The 19,385-nt window shown below is 49.3% G+C and overlaps 1 protein-coding gene across 1 annotated transcript; it reads left to right on the top strand.

Annotated features, from left to right (window-relative positions):
* The first annotated feature begins 2,664 nt into the window (after positions 1 to 2,664).
* LOC119106365 (C-type lectin 37Db-like) lies at positions 2,665 to 18,456 on the top strand. The gene is made up of 4 exons (XM_037229991.1): positions 2,665 to 3,138; positions 7,956 to 8,062; positions 14,646 to 14,754; positions 18,011 to 18,456. Exons 1-4 carry the CDS (start codon positions 3,018 to 3,020, stop codon positions 18,256 to 18,258), a joined length of 585 nt encoding a protein of 194 aa, XP_037085886.1. The 5' UTR covers positions 2,665 to 3,017; the 3' UTR covers positions 18,259 to 18,456.
* The last annotated feature ends 929 nt before the right edge of the window (positions 18,457 to 19,385 follow it).

A 19,385-nucleotide genomic window follows, 5' to 3' on the forward strand; every position in this document is an offset into this window, starting at 1 on the left:
GTTATGCCGCTAATATAATCATGCAGCCTTGGATGTGCTCAGCCAGATGTGCAATTATTCAGATAAACACGACTGCTTGGGCGGAGAGCACCCATTGAATTCCAGCGGGAGGACATGCCATCGCCGGGGGAGGTTAAGATCTTGCCAATAAGTTAAGCGCCCGCTGCGAGAAAGAAGCTGCTGTCACGACGGAGGGAGGGTCCCCTGCCCTGCACCATACGCATGCGATGTGTAGGGCCGTGACAGGGCCGTATGATTCGGACTGGAAACTTCGATTAGATATGATTGAAATTTGCATTCTTTCACGGGATTTGTCCTGGCAGCCCCTCAAGTATCATCGAAACATGCCGTATCACTGTGTGGATCTAATGAGGGTCAGTTGGCCTACACTCGTTCTCTTCTCATGTGGTACACGATACTAATATATATATATATATATATATATATATATATATATATATATATATACATATATATGCATATTTGTAGATATGTGTGTATGTATATATGAGTGTGTATATACATGGTGTGGGCGGATGTGTATACAATCTTCGATGCAGACGCAGGGCGCTCCCTACCTTTCGCTCCCGGCATCCCGTGCTCTACGCTCTCAGACACCGGCTCTGGCTACCAGACAAAGGGACCGGCGGGCACTCGTGCCGACCCTGCCAAGGCCGCCCGGTGTGCCCCTCTCTTCCGCTTTCTCTGCCTCTCCCGAGCTCTGCCCCGGCCGCACATTACTTGAAAAGCGGGTGGGATGCTGCACGCCAGGCGTGCTCCCATTTTAGCTCCGGGCAAGGTGAAATGAACCGCGGCAAATGAAGCCCTTGCGGTCTCCGTGTGTTGTGTTCGAGGGCAGTCGTAATGTTGGCCGCATGAGAGTAAATTGTAAAGCGATATCGTCTGCTTTGCCTTATTGTCAGCCTTTCATATTGCCCAGACATGTGATTAAAATAAGTTGCCCAGACCAGGGCCTAAATTGAAAGCCGGTCTCCACAGGGTCGAGCCTTTCTAAAGGCGCTATGTGTACGCTGGAAATGCGTGCTCTAGAGCTTGCTGTCTTGCAAGATGGGAATTATGTCATTCCACGGGCGATAATCTTGTTTGCTGACGTCTTGATGCCATTGTGCAATGACATCCTATCCTTAGAGCTGCAAACTCGTTTAGTCATTAACCAAACAGGCCCAACGAACCTCCGCGGACCGGTTCCACAGATTATATTTTCCTCATTTCTAAAGTGCGTTTAAAGGATTCTGACTCTAGGGTTACCTCACTTGAAACGTTCAATCACCACGACCAGACACAGCTAGATGTTCAATGGGCCCAAGGAATGGGGCCGCCTAAGCGTTAGTTACCTAAACGCGTAGACGGGTGCAGCTGCGGGATATCCCCGGTTCCTAATTTGTTTTTGGCAGTGGTTTAACATTTACGCTTCAATATTTTCACGAAGTTTTTCCTTTAGCACGTGCAGCATAAAAGTTCAGGATGATGGAAGGGTCCCCGGATTTCGATGATGCATTGGTAGACCATAGCTGTGTGGCTCTTTAAACTGAAGCAAATAATGTGAGGATGGGACTTGTTGAGCTAAAATCTGTCTATTCAATTAAGAAATGTTGCATGCTTTCCACCGAACTAAAACTGCAGAACGTTTCGCTAAATGTAGTTAATTTGAGGACAACAAATGAGCATCCAACGATAACTCACTAAATATGCTCCGAAACGTCCATAGATGAGACTTTCATCGCTCAGTGTTTTAGCTGTACACCCACTCCTTAACGCAATCAAACCTGTCGTCGGCACGATTATTCCTTAATTACCTTCGTCGTTTACCAAGCCCCGCTTCCATCGCAGTCCCGTCATGCCAGGTCGGGAACCTAATGTGAAGATTGGCCCGTTCTTCAAGGCACATAAGGAATCTCATTAGCATTCATTCAGTTTGTTCCGGCAAACCTGTGAAAAGGAATTGTAAATTGTCATTTACAAGGCAGCTTGCACAGGGCTCTGAGATGAAAGCTTATAAGAGCACACTCGGCATAGCACACATGTTCCACCAGTTTGCAGTTACTGCACGATATTGTACGGATTTCTTGCTTGATTCTCCGGGAAATCCATGCTTATCATTAAGTGACACCTGTCCTGACACATCTCCCCATCTCATTGTCCTCGACAGGATCCTTGCCAGGCCTGTGCTGACATGCGGCCCAGAGCTCCAGATCTCTGCCGTGGGTTTCACCAATCGCCGTTGGAGCTCGCAACTCCCAGTCACCAGTGGTGACAGGTCCCGCGGGCCTCCGGTCACCTGTGGTGACAGGTCCCACGTGTTCCTACTACCGCGGGTGACAGATCCCGCAGGGCCCCGGTCACCTGTGATGACAGGTCCCACGTGTTCCTACCATTGCCGGCGACACATCCCGCAGGGCCCCGGTCACCTGTGGTGACAGGTCCCACGTGTTCCCACCATCGCCGGCGACAGATCCCGCAGGGCCCCGGTCACCTGTGGTGACAGGTCCCGCGCACCCCGGCTGGGGCGCCGAGCGGCGCGACGGCGCATCGCGGCGACCCGACCCGGAGGTCAGCGGCGACCGGCGCGCCCTTGGCTGCCGACCGACCGGCTGTGAAAGTGGTCGGACCGGGCAGGGGCGCCCCGCCAGACCTCACACCAGCCGTGCCCGGACCGCACGCGCCAGGTGGCCGCGCACGGAACGCCACCCCGCACCCCCAGACCCGCTCCCGAGCGTCGAGTGACGGTGGTGTGACGCCGGAAGCTTCGCAGCGAGCCGGGTCCATAGGGGCTCTCGCACCGCGTTGGTGACACCCAGTGACCGTTGGTGATCGGCGGGTAATCCAGGCGTGACCTAAAGCTGGACAGTGAGGCGCTCTTCAGGGAGACTGCCTTGAGGTTGGCTCGAGCCTCCGATCTCCTTTTCTGGTGTGCTAACTGACCCCTGGTCAGTCGCTCGCCAGGGAAGGCCGAAAGCGGCGAGGCAGGACAGTGCTGTGACCGAAGTCGAGTCGCGATGGGAGCTGGCACGGTGGTGTGCGTTCGCGGCTGTGCTGTGGCTTTGGTAATGCTGGCCGTGGCTGTGACTGGAGTCAGTTTTCCCGGAGTCAGGAACAAGTCCTTCCGCAGCAATTCAGGTTAGACGTCAGAAACATTCTGTGCCGTGCTCAGTGTATTCCTGGGGTCATGCTGGATACTCGGCAACAAGGGAGCAGCTACAGCTTACAAAAACGGGCTCGTGTGCATTGATTCAGAACCAGTGGGGAACATTTGAGATCAAAAGTGCATTGGGACGCGTGAGATGAAGATGGCTTTTTAGCTCATCACATTACTGCATAATTTAGATACATGCGTCATAATGGAGACTATCGCTAGAATTTCAATGCGTTGGTTTGAGAAGACATGCGTTTTAAGGCGTTTTGCTGAAGACTTAATAAAAATAACATTTAAATGGACGTTCTCACCTTTTTAGAAGCGTGCTGAGTGATAGACATACTCCGGTGACGCGAGCTGTATTATCTAACTGTTTTTACCCCTAAAATACCAAATCATATGCACACTGATTGCATCAAATGTGACAATATTGATTGCTTGCGTAGTACTTGAATTCAAGGGTAAAACGAATCAGGGAACTATAGAAAGGTCACGCGTATTTATGAGCAAATCCCAAAATGAGCGCGCCATGGTTTTTGAAGCGAACTGGTACCACAGTCCTCTGAATTATTCGTAAAATGGATGGGTTGCGGCTTATCAGGGAAGCGAAACCAGTCAAGGATGGTCAAGTTTAGAAAACGTTGAAAACTTAATGGGATCTAGCGAACGTGATGCTCCAATGCCATTGGATGCAGTATTAAAGAGACTGCTCCACATTTGAAGATATTGACGCAGGCATCACGCATGCTGGAAAAGGCTGACTTGCCACCACTGGTATGCTTCTAAGAGCAAAAGACTGCCTTAAGTATCAAAACTTCACTTTTCAGCAGATGTCTTCCTGAATACGTAATGGTTTGATTACATCATGAAACGTTTTTAGGGCGTCAGAGTCAAAGCCAGACTGACTGTGTCAAGGCTCCCACAGAAGCGGACAGCATGACTCGGTTGTGATACTTCTACGTGTTGTAAGGTGGCGCTGGTGGTTAATTCGTGTAAATCATTCGTTCCAATGTGATATGCATGTGTTTAATTCCTTTCTTGTGGTGTGCATGTATATTTTCCGTGATGAAATCTCCCTTCCTTGCATTTTCACTTCCGTTCATGGTGCTATTCTTAGGTTAACCGACCCTCAGGCCGATATCCGTCATAAGCAGCAGTTGCCTTTCAGTTTGTGTTATTTTGCACGGAACGCTGTTCGTGATTGAGCATCCACTCTTTTATCCGCTTTTTTGTTTTAGCTTGCATCCTCCCAACGCCTCGCTCGTGCGGGGCCGGCTGCACGCGCCAGCAACGAACGGCCGTCGGGCTCCTGATAGGGACCCCCTCTGAGCGCCGGCGCTCGCCCTGCAGCGGGTTACTGCGTGCGCTTAGTCTCAGCCGTTGGGACCCCAGGTGCATGTAGCTCTGCCCCCGTTAGCCATTCTCCTTCATTCCATGGTCCTGAAATGGTCGCCACTGAACGAAAGAAATTTAATCCAAATAACCAGGCGTGATCGAGACGTAGCACTGTTTGCTCGATCCCATTAACCCAAAGTTAGCCATAAGTTAGCCAATTACGCTATACCGTTGGGACACTTGGTGTTGAACCACTGCAAACATGAAAGTTTCTCTGGCCACATTTTATTTGTCCAAGAGCCAATGAGGTGGGGTGCTTGCGTAGCGTTCCTATGACGTCATGTTTTGGTGGGTTCCGAACAGGGAGCGCGAAAGAACTGCACAAGTTTGCATGCGTCAAGCTCAGACACAAGATATTTTGAGCTCTAAAAATTTAGCCTGGCTGTGAGCTGCAGGGAACAAATTTGCAAACTAGTTATCTCGATCTAAAACCCCGTACAACTGTGGACAATGCCATCAGCAATCCGTTTCAGTTATTATCTTCAGCACAATGATTATCAGGTTACTAATACGACCAACTTGCGTAAATTTAAAATATGTATTTTTGAGACCATCCTTCGCGTCTTGAGGTCTCAAATGCAGTAAAGTAAAATAAAACAAGCTGTGCGTCCTCCGAATATCTACGTGTAGTCTTCATGTTACAATTCATGCAGTGCAGGTAATATTGGCCGGACCGAGGTCACTAGCGTGCTATATTTAACCAGTAATTGTTTTCGTTTGAAGGCTGCATCGGTATCATTCCATTTAACACGCCCGAGCAGACAAATTACCAAATTTATATTCACTACCCATGTCGTTGAGTTGTGCCACTGTCTCGTAAACCAACACATAATTTGACCAGCTATCGACAATTGGCTCGCGGCAGTCACTAGAGATCAGTGGGCTTTTAGCGTCGACTGATTTAGTTTGGCTGTTAGCGCGAGAGGGCGGGGCTGACGACGTGGTTATGCATTGCGCCGTATCAATAAGCCGTCCATTGAAGATCACTTGCCGATAACACATGCCCGGGGAAGTGGCGATGCTTATCACACAGCACGCAAACGCAACGTCAGCTCCGCCGAGGCCGGTCCGCGATGGACGAGTCCATTCGTACTCGCATCAGGCGCCGCTCGAAGCACCTGAAAGCCCGTTAGCACCGTCGAGGTCGGGCCGCGGTAGACGAGTCCACTTGGACTCCAGTAGACGAGTCCATTCGTACTCGCATCAAACACCGCCCGAAGCGCCTCGAATTATTGACGTGCAGCCGCCGGTATCGGTGAGTCGCCTGCACGAAATTCGACCAGCGCTGGTGCGGAGCGGCCCATTCTCGGGATATTGCACAGCGATGTTTATCGGTGATTACTGTGCAGCTTCATCAGGCCGCTGTTTACGCCGCCAGGCGGAGTTCGAGAGGGCACGGCGCGCTCGGTGATCTGACGCAGCTAGGTCATTTGTCAGTGTCCCCCGGCACCGGTAGGGCTGAGGTCAGGGAACGTTCGTCCAAATACAAAACAGGAGTATGGAGTACGGCCGGCTGGCGGCCCCAGCCGGCATTCTGACCCCGATCGAGCTATGCGCCGCTGGGGGCGATTTGGAAGCACTGTGGACTGCCCAAAGTTTGGTATTTGACCTATGGCGCGATATCATGATGCCGAGTGCAACTGCTCAGAGACAATCAACGTTGCTGCCCGTGTTTGCCTTGCTCTAACGTGCGCACCAAGCAGTGTTAGCCCCACCAAAATGCGCACACCAAACGACGTGATCAAACGACCTGACGGCCGTTAACCGTCCCGCAATGTGAACATCTTACTGCGCGTTGGCTAAAACATCCAGATTGTGAACACACGGTTGGAGATTTTCTGAAAGATGAATGTCTTTTCAGAACTGTTGAAACATTGGGGGACGTTTCCCGTCTTCTTTCGACCACAGAGAAGAGCTTTGTAATGCCAATACATGTAACGAATGCACCCAGCAACAAGTGTTGCCAACATCACCACCACCATCAGACATACATCACTGCAGCACTGGGTGGGCCATCATAAGTTTTCACGTCCGTCGGTCATTTCTAACCACCCATCGCCTCTTTGTTTCCATTTATGAGCATTCTAAGTTGATGAGCAAACATCGCCGTCACGGGTGTCAGGCGATTACTTCAAACAATGCACGCGCGATGCCTCGAACAGCTGCGTCACGATCAGCATGCGCACTCTAACGGACCAATGAGAGACAGTGGGGCGTGACCCAGCCGCTGCAAACGATATCAATGTTGCCCAACTGACCTTGAGCATGTGGCAGCAATGGGCCGTAAAGAAAGAATCAAGGCCACACCACACACGAGTCCCTGACCTGCATGATCTCTTGCAAATTCGTGTCAGGTAATTACGTCGCTTAATAGCCCAGTCGGTTGGTGACAGCTAGGAGCATACGCACTGAGCGTTCGAAACTTTTCCATAACGAGGGAGTTACGCGTGTTAACTGCGATTCGTGCATGGGAGCAAGACCCATATTTCGAGAACTGTTCTTCTATAAAAGAACGCCAAAGGCATTGATATCGACTTACCGTGCTGACCTAACCTAGTCCTGCAGTTCCGAAGACAAGCGGACCATGGTCCCTTTCCAGGCGACGCCGGGCGCCGGCGAAGGATAGGTGGGAGAAAACGCGACCCAACACCCCCAACGTCGAAACCGGTTTACGCTTTCACCAGGGCCTCGTAGATAAGGTCCTAATACACTGGGAAGGCACGCCTATCTAGGCGTGGCGCTCCTGGTGCTCGGAGCCATTGGGCTGCACGGCATAACTCGAAGGTGGTTTTAACAAGAGGATGCGGCTGGCGTACAGTCGCCAGTTTATGCCAGCCGAGTTTCGTCCTTCGCGAGCCGGGGGCGACGATAAGCGTATAGCGCGGCGATACCGCTCCGCCTCCACTGATTTACATATGCTGCAGCATTTGGAAGCATCGTTCCTGGCTCAGACGTATTGAGGAGAGATCGCATTGCGAATGCACGCGAGCTGGCCTGAGCATCAGGGACGAGGGAGCAATGTCTAGCGACGTCATGAACAAGAATTTGTGACAACCCACAGCCGCCAAGAATTATGCCCATGGAAACCATGCTCAAGTGGTTTCCAATCTAGTGGTGGCTGGCACTTTTACAGACCGGGCGTCAACTCTTTAACATCATCTTCTTTTGGCAAATACAGTGTGGGTGAAATTAACGCATGTAACGACATTCAAAACGTAAGAAAGACATAAGAACTATCCACACTTGTTACAATCCCGGATAATTGCAATTGAAATCTGCTGAATCTCTAAACTGAAATTCTTACATAAATCCTCGACAAATCCCAAGCCTGGTGTTTTTATACCACTCTAGATATATTTGACCATAACGTCAGTGCATATTTACTGAATATTCCCTGATGTTTCAGTGTGCGACAGCTGCGTGGATGAAAAAGGATCATCTGCCTTGGACCGATGGAAAATGCCGGTCCAAACCCTAGGAAGGAAGCAATACTACCTTGGGATCTTCTTCAAGGTGAGGCAATACTTTGAACGTTAACAGTTGTCTAGGGAAATCCTCCTGAGCTGTTATTTGCTTCTCCTGACCTTAATTTGCAATTAACTCGCAATGCTGTACACCAGTGACGCCACTTTCCACTCTTCGCCCCAGGCCTAGTATTCAAAATCTGAATTTGTGAGAGGGGCGGAGAATCAGGAGCGCAGAAAATGTCACCCCTGTTGTCCGCATGATAATTAAAGTGTCCTATGTGGTACACAATGAATACGTTGTCTTGACTGTAACCCATCATCAGCCGGCTAGGATGCTTCGTTCTTCTTTCCAGCAATCATCAGTGTCGTACGTTATCATGACATAACAGCCATGATAGGTAAAGCAAAGTATTTGAGTGCATGCGAATTTTAGAATGTTGAGATAAACAATATAGGAGAGAGTATAGAGGAATTAACAATATATCATGTACTTTCGATTTAATGGGACAAGTGGTACACAACACTTTTTTAGCAATTTGGTAACACAACCTAAAAAAATTAACCATCTGGACGACACAACTCTTAAAGTTCAATTCGGATTTGTATTTTGCCAATGTTGGCAGAGTGAGCTGGCATGGGGCACGTATGGCCACATCGACTCTCCTGCGTACAGCAAAAATCCATGTCCCTGGATAATAACGTTAACTGATTACTTGCAGTATCAAGTTTTGGCGGCTGACATACGTATATTGCAAAGCGTACTACATCGGTAATATACAGAACGTTACTGACACTGGTAGTGGCTTCTGACATTCCTTCAACCAAGATTCGTGACAGGTACCAAGTACAAAGCATGACATAACTAAACTTATTCCTTGGCGTGAAAATTGTCCTGGCAACAAAATTGTCTGACGGAAAACTAAACCAGGTGACGGTCCTGACAGACGCACGACGCATTTCAGCCGGTATGTTTGACTGCCGAGCGGTGGTGACATGACCTTCCTCCAGCAAGCCAACCTACACCCCTCAATCAGTCGTCTCCCATACTCAGAACGTTGGTTTGTCACCCCTCTGGATTGGAACGTCAGCCAGCGGACCTTTCGTGCTCGCTTCCATCGCGTTCATAGCTGCCGCAAGCAGTCCGCAGAGAGCGCTCTCCGGAAGGATAGGCACGAAGCCAAAATTCTCCCGGGTTTGGGGGTCAGATGTTAAATTTCATCCAAAATCCTGCAAATTTGGACCAAAGCACTATGAAGCTGCCCACTATCTAGTGTAAACGTCTTGGCCCAGGGTGGAGGAAGAGGCCCAGCCCCTTTGCCTGCCCCCTTAGCTATGTCTCTGATCTATAGACATAATATGCATGCGTAGAAATAAAACTGCACACTGCAAGTTCAAACTGGCGAGCTACGAGTTCAAAAGGCATTGTCCGCATGTTTTCTTTTTGCTAAGACCAGCGCAGGGTATTGCGCGATGTCGTAATAACGACCAGCGCCAGAGACTGGGGTGAACCAGCAGCCAGCACCGAGAACTCCCTTCGTGACCCCGACAGGCGCTGGCACAGACTGGTGACCCTCGCGCCTGGTGTGCTGCTTCTCCGGCGTGGTGTGGTCCGACATGAGAAACCAAAGCGCGGCAGCAGCAGACACGGTATCAGCGCGCCCGCCACCACGCTGAAGCCTTATACGTGCCGACCAGTGGCGGTCATGTTTGTTTGGGAAGGAGCGTCATTAGCGGCTCTCCGCTGGACTCCGAGCGTCACCAGCGCCGCGTCAGATAAGGTCGACCAGCCACGGATGCGCCGCTAACTCCTGAGCTCCCAGCTGGTAGGTGGCACGGCCGGGAGCCTGTGGCAGCCGCCCGTCGCCCGGATACGCACCCAAAAGAGAGACCTGCAGCCTGCCACAGCCAACACCAGCCACGAACACACCGCCACCGTTGCGCCGTCATTGCTAGAAACCTGTTGTATTTTGCGGATAAGGCGTGGCGCTGTCTACATCTGAAGCGAGAAGATTTTATGATGCTTTAAGAAGACGCCATAAGGTGATGCAACCCACACTAGCTGATTCCACCATGGGCGACCACTTACAAGTTTGAGCTCATTTGTAGACCAAAAAAAAAAAAACATTTTCCACACCTGACCACACCCTCGCAGTTTGAGTCACTTGCGTGGCGCACATAAGCACACAGTTCGACAATGGCATATACAACATACTGTGGCACAAAGGTAGCATCGCTTTCATAGCCATGGTCACGATTAAGAGTCCGCACTGGTTAATGAGTAGTTCAGCGATGCTCTTGGGCAAAGTTGTTAGCTTCACTAATATGAATGCTAAAAACCAGGACAGCGTGGCGACAACAATACGAGATTCCCCTGCACAGATGTCATTCCGACGAGACACCGATCACAGCGCTGCAGCGCCCAGGCTCACTGCATCTCGACCGCGCCGCACTGGCGCTGCTCCACATCCTGGATGGTCTCCGCCAGCCGCCTGCGGACCGTCTCGGGCAGCAGGAACGTCACCAGGCCGGCCGAGGCGGCGCACACGGCGAACGCGCAGCTCGGGGCGGCCCAGTGGACCGCGCCGAGCAGGTACACCATGTACGGCGCCGCCACGGAGCCGATCCGAGCACACATGGACGACGTGCCGACGCCCATGGTGCGCACCGATGTCGGGAACAGCTCGGCCGAGTAGACGTAGAGGATGCTGAAGGCGGCCGCTATAGCCAGCTTGCCGGCGGTGACCAGCGTCATGCGCGCCCACGCCGGCGACGCTGGGATGCCGAGGGTAGCGGGCAGGGCGGCGGCCACGGCCAGGAAGAGGCAGGCTGTGACCGGGCGCCGGCCGAATCGGTCGATCAGCGGAATCGAGACGACGTAGGTGGGAATCTCCAGTGCGGCTGATACGGTCAGACTGACGTACATATTGCTGCTGAGGTCGGCCATGTCGAAGGTGATGCCGTAGAAGAGCATACTGACCACCAGCCAGGCCCAGCAGCTGGAGAGGGTGATAACGCGCAGGCGAGGCGTGGCCAGCAGCACCAGCGGACCTCGCGAGTAGCACGGCCCCACGCAGCAGCCGCGCCGCGCCGACCCCGCCTCGCGCGGCCGACCCTCTGACCGGTAGCTGACTGCGGTCACCTGCTGGAGCTCCTTGTCTCGCACGGCGCTTACCATGCGTCTCACCTCCTGGTCGTCGGGCAGGGATCTCTTGTTCACGCGGGCCATCTTCTGCAGAATGACGACAGCTTCGTCCACTCTGCCCTGGATGAGGAGCCAACGCGGTGACTCGTCTAACACCCAAGGGGTAGACTAGCAAAAGCAGAGCGGGAGCAGTGATAACTAGCTGAAGCTTCCACCACGTTCTGCAGTGGAACGCTACCAGCGCCAGGATCATGTTTCCGATGCATGTAGGAATCTGGAAGAGCATTCCCAGCCTGCCTCGCAGATGCGGCGGGAACATTTCCATGAAGAGCACGAAACTGACTGTGAAAAGACAGCTGATAAACACAGCCGTCAGGCACCGCAGACTGATAAAGGCGACGTAGGAGGTCGCGAAGGCGACGGACGTGCTGAAGACGATGAAGAACACGGACGACACCACGAGCATCCTTTTTCTACCAAACTGGTCACTGAGAATGCCACTGCCAAACACCCCGACCAGGATGCCCAGCATGAAAACGGCCTGGTCGGTGGCGCGCAGTGCCCGTCTGTGACAGACCAGGTTCCACTCGGTGACGATCGTGGACGGGTACTCCGACCGGTCATACGTCCACCGCTCACACCACTGCGTCGCGTTCGTCACCACCACGCCATCCTCCGTGTAGATGACCTCGAACCGCACACACCGGTCGTATTTTTTGGCGCCGCTGGAGTCGGTGGTGGACGGTATGAACTTGTGTTCGGGTAGGTCGCCGCTAGATGTCCGGTTCCGGATGTCACTTGGCAGCTCGCACCAATGCGGGGGAGTGACGCCGAAATATATGTTCGCCATCATTTGGAAAGGCGACAGGACCGATATGATCGCAATCCAAAAATACAGCCAGGCGTGCCACCGGCCAAAGCCACCAACCAGGCGTAAAATGTCCTCAAATGTTTGCGCATGGTCGAAACCACCTGGCGTAGCATTGCTGTCACCGCCACCGGTACACTGGTGAGACAAAGTCCTCATATTTCGCCACGGCCGCCGCAAACCACTGCTGGACCCTGACTGGACCGCTGTCTGGTCAGGCCGGGGCTGCCCGTCTGTTTATTATTCCACGTCGTCGACAAGTGTGCGGCCTAATCTGCGCTGGGTGCGGTCAAAGTTAACGCAGCTGCCGAGGGAAGACGCACATACTTAAACGCACACAGCGTAGCGCTTATGCTTCTTGCGACAGTGGAGCGCAAGCGGATTAGTCATCATGTGCGGCGAGCAGTAAGGAAGGATCACTTTTGAGCTAGGATGAGAGTGAAAAATTCCAGTGCAAAAAGAACGTACAGGAGTGAAAAATTATATTAACAAAAGCTGAAACTTGTAAGTCGTGAGAGATAGTTCTGCAAACAGAGGCATACGTTTCAAGTTGGCATTGACGCAATACCATAAACATTACAAAAAAGTATTTGTTTTGCACATGTTAGGTCATTACACTGAAACAGAATACATTTAAAAAAGTAATTCATAACAGTGTGATGAGCACCAATACTACGTAGCATCAATGTCTTTGATGCTATACTTTGCAGTTCACCTCCATAGGATTTCAAACGACGAAGCAAAAGAGTTCAACAACAATGAATTCAGCATGCAGACAGCATTCAAACAAAAGAAGTATTGACTCCGGCACATCGACATATCACCAAATCAAACAAACGACTGACATACTGTTGGCTTCTGTTAAGATCGGGTCAGGAAATACAAATATACCACTGTTTCTTGAAAAATGCATATGCTGACATATGCACATAGATAAAGTAATCCTAACTAAGCCTAAACTAAAGAAGCCTTACCTCATCTCATCCTGCCCAAACTATTTGTATCACAGCAGCATTTGTGAATCGCTGATTCTAACAAAATTCCTACTGTTGCTTACAATCCAAGTAACCAACTTAACCTAACTTGAAGTAGTCCATACTCTGAACATTATCTCAACCTACCCCACATATTTCTTGACAACAGCAGCTGTGATGAAAACATGGAAGAGTTTATTTCCGACTGATTTTCACCTTGTGTTTTGGTTGAGTTCATTTGCGTCAGCTTGACACCAATGAAAGATGACAACACTTCTCTCATAATAAAAATTTGATGTACATTCAAAAAGCGAAGGGGTCAATTTGGTTTAAAAAATCAGGTTTTGAAAGCAGGTAAGACTGGCAATTGGGTACCCAACAGGCGAAAATTACTGGCTTTTTAAGAGCAGGTTTCTTTCTACTTCCCCAAACAAAGTCAAGGTCTATTGCATGGTTCGCTGGCAGACAAGGTCAACCAACCCACCCATAAAATATAAATATGAATAATGCCCATCAGCATATCAATAATACCCACCAAGCGACCTTCCTATGTGAGAAAGCAACCATCGCTGCCCAGCTATTTTTGATATGAGCGCAATGACGCCTACTTGCCCGAAAACATCTGTATTAGAGTACTTCACAACTGGAAAATTATAAGGGACGGTAAACTCGCAGCATATGTGGAAAAAACAACATAGACACCGAAAGTTAGGTAGAATGCAACTATTGCTAGACATATTTTATAGTACAGCCAATCAATCTTGTGAGCTAAACACCCGAAAAGCATAAGCGAAATAGCATTTTATAATAATGGCGAAAAAACGAAAAGAACATGACAGGTGATGCCTGTTACGACCATAACTGCCGTAGCGCTGCAAACTCGCAAGGTAACAAACCCCAAGAGCTATACACAAGAGCTAGATATATACTTTATACAAGAGCTATATTATAGAATAATAACAGCGAAAAAACGAAAAGAACATGACAGGTGATGCCTGTTACGCCATAACTGCCGCAACACCGCAAACTCGCAATATAACAAGCCCCAAGAGCTTTGTTTAAACGGCTAAACTTACCTCGCGTATCGATTTTAAGCAAGTCACGCATGAGGTGTATAGTCGCCTAGCAGGTTTTGACCGTCGCATTTCTTGCCAAAAATACGTGGCAAGTTGGTAAGCACATACAACTCACGAGAAGTGTTTGGTTTCTGTTTACATAATCCCTTGTTTCTAAATAAAAGTTTTGCTCACGTTTTTTTGCTGGATACCGTGTATCTATTACCTCGTACAAGGCGCACAATTTCTTTCACTTCCATGACGTTCGAAAAATTCCTTCACGTGCTTCCTGTTCCATGCGTTTTCTCTCCGTCAGAACATGCGCGTGGAATGTCTGTATGTGTATCCTATGTGTATGTGTATCCTAACGCCACTGACAATGCAATGTGATGATAAATGCACAGGATATATTGTAAGCAGTGGCCGAGTAAAGCAGAGGTGTGTTTCCGATTCAAATATCGCCGGACGAGTTCCAGGAACAGAAAATTAGCTTGCGCCCACGGTGGTCCACGCTGCGCCAGTCACTGTTAACTGCAGCGTTGCTGTCCCGTTACACGACAGTTACATAACGCACGCACGTTACATTCCAGGCCAACTGGTACCGGGCGATGCAGTACTGCCGGTACCACAACATGCACCTGGCCAGCATACAGAGCGCAGAGGAGAACGACGAGTTGGAGCAGCTCATCAAGGACAACAGTAAGATTCCCCCAGGGGCGCCCTTTTGAAGGGAACTGAGGGGGAGACCTTGACTCTCGGCTGGAACCCTTTCAGGTCACTCGTTTCATGTATTGCCACAGATCCAACATTTGAAGTGTAAATGAATGGAGAATGAGGGAGGGCCGACCCGGAAACGTATACAAAAAGCGGCATTCTTGGAGCCTACCACCGCCTGAGCACAAATGTCCAGGCACATGTCACAGAACATATGTAAGGCATATTACATGCTTTATATGCTATGTGGGCGCCCTAGGCCGCTCCACGTCAGTTGGTACGCCTTTAAACCCGATGTGTGGAGAGGGCTCATCAGGCAGAAATTATGCGCTATCTTTGAGATAAGAACTACCAGGCATGACAGGTGACCGGTGATGTAAACTAAGTTTTGTCGAGTACTCACTGACGCTGAAATTGGATGTCAGCAGTTCACCACACACCTCAGTATTGCAAGAGCATGAATTCGTATTCTAGCACCGCGAGACACACCGTGGTCCCAGCAGACATATAGCCAAGGGAACGGGGTAAGTGGACATCCCCGCCTTTTCCCTTAGTGAACATATTTACTCTAGATTGTGGGGATAATAAGACACCCACACACCGCTCCCCGAATTGGTGATATAACTGCTGCTTTCTGCTTAACTATGCTGCTATAACTATAACTGCTTTCTTATGCATGCGAAAGAAAGCAGCTGTGCTTTCTTTTATTGGTGCGTAGCAAATCGTAACGGTTATGGGAGAGACCATGCGTTTCTTTTCCGAATTGACGAATGTCTGACATAAGTACCCACGTTAAGCAGCGCTGGTTTTTTGTGTGCTCGCCCCACCATCTGATCTTTAAATTCCGAGTCAGTGGCAAAATTTACGGCGAAAGCTTTACATGCCGCAATGCTCGACACGGCTCGTGCACCCTCTCTGGAAATACGTGACCGGTTAGCGCGGCCGCTACCGCCGACCGCAGGCTATCCCAGTCAGAGGCAAATAGCTGACGTCTACAGCGGCTCAAACTTACCTCCAGACGGCTAAGGGAATCGCGAAGCAGGCGCTCTTACCAACTGAACTATGGCGGGGGGGGGGGGACGAGCTAAGATGCATTTTGGGACGGGACTGTACAGTGCAGTTTGACTGTTAATTGTATATATATATATATATATACATATATATATATATACATATATATATACACACATATATATATATATACACATATATATATATATATATATAATATATATATATATATATATATATACAAACAATATGCAGTCGAATGCATACGTATCTGAGTGTATACACACACACACACACATATATATATATATATATATATATATATATATATATATATATATATATATATATATATATATATATATATATATGTGTGTGTGTGTGTGGGTGTGTGGGTGTGGGTGGGTGTGTACCTTCAGTAGAACATATTTACATATTTGACTGTATACTGTTTATTAGTCACCTGGTTGTGCCACGAAAAGGGGTGTCGAAGGACGGTATGGGCGCGTTCAGTGCGATGTGCTAAGAGTAACAGGAACACTGGGTGGTCATCGTCGTCATTGGGGCTTTACCACACGTTTAGCTGGCGAGGCCATGCGGTGCCGCCTGCGTCTCGCCCTCACGGGGAGGGCGGACACTGCAAGGACTTGGGATGATGCTAATCGTTTTTTTAGAACAAATCTGGCCTAGAGCACAGCTTTCAAGCGTCGAGATTTCTCCATATAACTCATGGTTTTTTGATGACGTCACTTATCCGCTATCGTCTGGTACACTGAAGGCCGTTTATTTTCAACATGAGGACTTCCAACTCATAACGTCGAATCACCAACAGTTCCTGGCCTTTCTTGCTGATACCAGGTTCCCACACACGTCAAGGCGTTGACCTGGCCATTTGTGAATGCGACCCCTTTGGTTGCCCCGTCCGGTCCCCCGCTACTCTGTCTTTGACGTGCCTGGAGAAAACATCGTGCAAGCTGCGCTTCATGCACAAGTACATCCTATAAGTACATCATAGCAGTGTGCAAGAAAATTGTCCATAGCCTCTAGTCTGTGAGGGTGGCCGCACCATTCTGCATAAAACCGTCTTTTTGCGCCTTGGACCAACTTTGATGATAGAAAAACAACACATTTTCTGTGCTAACACCTCATTCTGATCTTTTCACAAAAATGCGACGCTACCTTTTGTTCTCACTGATGGGAATTTATGCAGCAAAACCAAAATGGCATCGACCAAAACTGGATATTTTTTAATATCACATCTGAAACGCAAAGCAAAGTGACAGAAAGCCGGGAAAAAATCAGGTTTTGGATGGGGTTAAGTCTATGTTATCGGCTTGGCCCCCTCCCCTACCGATTTTAGAAAATGACGCTCCTGATACTGAAGACGGTTGTAAAAGCACGTCAAAACTCGTAACGTTTGCGGCCAACTGTTATCGCAGTCACGATCAACCGGTTAATGATGAACGCATTTATCTGAAATTTGATCATCTCATGGTGTTTAGATGCAGTTGTGATCTTTTTAAATGCCTTTGCTTTAACTTTAGCCCTGATTTGGCCTTTCATAGCGCTGACTGAGAGGGGAGGGTTCACTGTGATCCCTGCCACTTCCAGCTAAGAAAGACAGAACCTCTAGTAAACCTCCAGCTAGGAAAGGGTCGATTTCCCTGAAAGTCGCGTAATTTCAGCTTTACGTGCCAATAATTTAAAACTACATCAAGTGGCAATATGAAACTTACACAGGCCTGTTCGTTATTTGAGTTTGAGCACACTGATTTGTAGTTTTATTTGTTTTAGCATATATAGATATGATGAAGATTTTCGTTAATATGACAGTATCGGCCTGCCACGCACAATCGGCGGATTCGTCGGTTGTCAACCGCTGCCCACTCTGGCAGTGGATCGCCGTGCAGTCTTCTTAAAAAACCGTCGCTGTTTGAAAACCTTAACTGCTAGAGACACTTCAAAACACATGCAAAGTATGCTTCAAAGCCTACTAAAAATGTGGGCGCGGTGAAACTGCATGCTCACGATATCCTCATATAACCCTGGGGGATCACATCGACCCTGTCCTATCAGGGCTGGGGTTAATGTGTACAAAATTGCATTGTCTTACAGTACACAAATGTAACTACCGCTTGACATACTAGTACAGCTACCGCTGTGCAAGGCCGAGGCCAAATCTGGCGCCACAACAGCGCTATGTTGTTGCATTCCCTCGACCTTCCCGCAGGTTTCGGTCACGAACATTTTTGGATATCGGGCACGGACCAGGGCGAGGAGGGCCGCTTCTTCTGGATCTCCAGTGGCCGACCCATCACCTTCACCAACTGGAACGCCGGCGAACCCAACAACTTCGAGTACGAGAACGGCGAGCTGGAGCACTGCATGGAGCTCTGGGACCGCGACGGGAAGGGCATGAAGTGGAACGACTCACCGTGCTCGTTTGAGACCTATTTCGTGTGCCAGGTGAACCCGTGACCCGGCGCCCAACTCCTGACCGCCAGGGTCACGGGGTCGTGGACATCAATGCCTGCCGGCAGATGAATTGGCTTCGTGCAAGGCGGAGTCGTGACGATGGATTTTGCGCAATATTTTGCATCAGGGACCGCATAGTGTGCATCAGTATTGGATTGTCGATCGCCGGATGGCAGCTGGATGATGCAGCTCACGATATGAAATGCCGGTTTTTACAAATAGTTATGGGTATAGCTTATGCCACTGCTGTTAGCATCTCACTATTTAGCTTCAGTCGAGCTGATTTCACTGGTGCATCCATCACCTACTACGATGACTGTATCCGACACGTGATGACCGTTTCTTGAAAGAAGTCTTGAGGTGCCTCACTTGCAATATGAAGAGTAGGTCTTGAAAACCATGACGCAATCACTGAAGAATCGCCCTCGAATGTCGTCATTACAATCACTGACGCCAGAACTGGCATTGCCACTTACGTACGCTTGCTTTTCTCGAGCCTTGAGAGGCGGCACGAGCTGAAGAATGTTGGCACTCGGTCTGCTTTGGCAGCCACTTACATGTGGAGTTTGACTCGGTGGAAAGGTGGCGGCAATTGCCATCCGAAAGATGGCAGCATATCCTAATGGTGATCGCACATGTCAAATGGGGCAACAAAAACAACAGTCTAAATACCCTCTAACCTAGAATTTTACCACACACCACACAGCTTACAAGGGCATGAGCTGATTGAAGAACCAATATAAGCACAATTAATGCTTATCTCACTTCTCAACGAGAGACAAAACAAGAGTACACCTCCGTCACATCGTGCCCCCAGATGAAAATGGTTGAATGCCATGCGTATGTATGTTTATGTACAAGTTTGTGAACGAAAGAAGCATTTGAGACATGGTATGATAGACATCGATTTACCACGTAAGTTGGTCAGTGCAGCTGGGAGGAACATTACAAATCCATTAGAGCACTTCTCATGGCCCTATTCTGGTCTTATCCAAAACTATGTAAGGGGCTAAATGCACCTGCGAGAAACATCACGCATACATAAGATCGTTTTTCTTGGCACTTTCTTGTTAGACTTAAGAATAACCGAAAGTCAGTTCTGTTCACAAATTCCTGTTTGCGCCAGCAGG

The sequence above is a fragment of the Pollicipes pollicipes genome, unplaced genomic scaffold (assembly GCF_011947565.3).
Source record: "Pollicipes pollicipes isolate AB1234 unplaced genomic scaffold, Ppol_2.1 Scaffold_6138;HRSCAF=7277_pilon_pilon_pilon, whole genome shotgun sequence".
NCBI classification, from domain to species: Eukaryota; Metazoa; Arthropoda; class Thecostraca; order Pollicipedomorpha; family Pollicipedidae; genus Pollicipes; species Pollicipes pollicipes.

What these genes read in the sequence shown, in the direction of transcription:
- LOC119106365 (XM_037229991.1), top strand. Translation starts at nt 3,018, where the DNA reads ATGGGAGCTGGCACGGTGGTGTGCGTTCGCGGCTGTGCTGTGGCTTTG. An exon ending in GTCCTTCCGCAGCAATTCAG is followed by an intron (nt 3,139 to 7,955) that starts GTTAGACGTCAG and finishes CTGATGTTTCAG; the next exon opens with TGTGCGACAGCTGCGTGGAT. An exon ending in ACCTTGGGATCTTCTTCAAG is followed by an intron (nt 8,063 to 14,645) that starts GTGAGGCAATAC and finishes GTTACATTCCAG; the next exon opens with GCCAACTGGTACCGGGCGAT.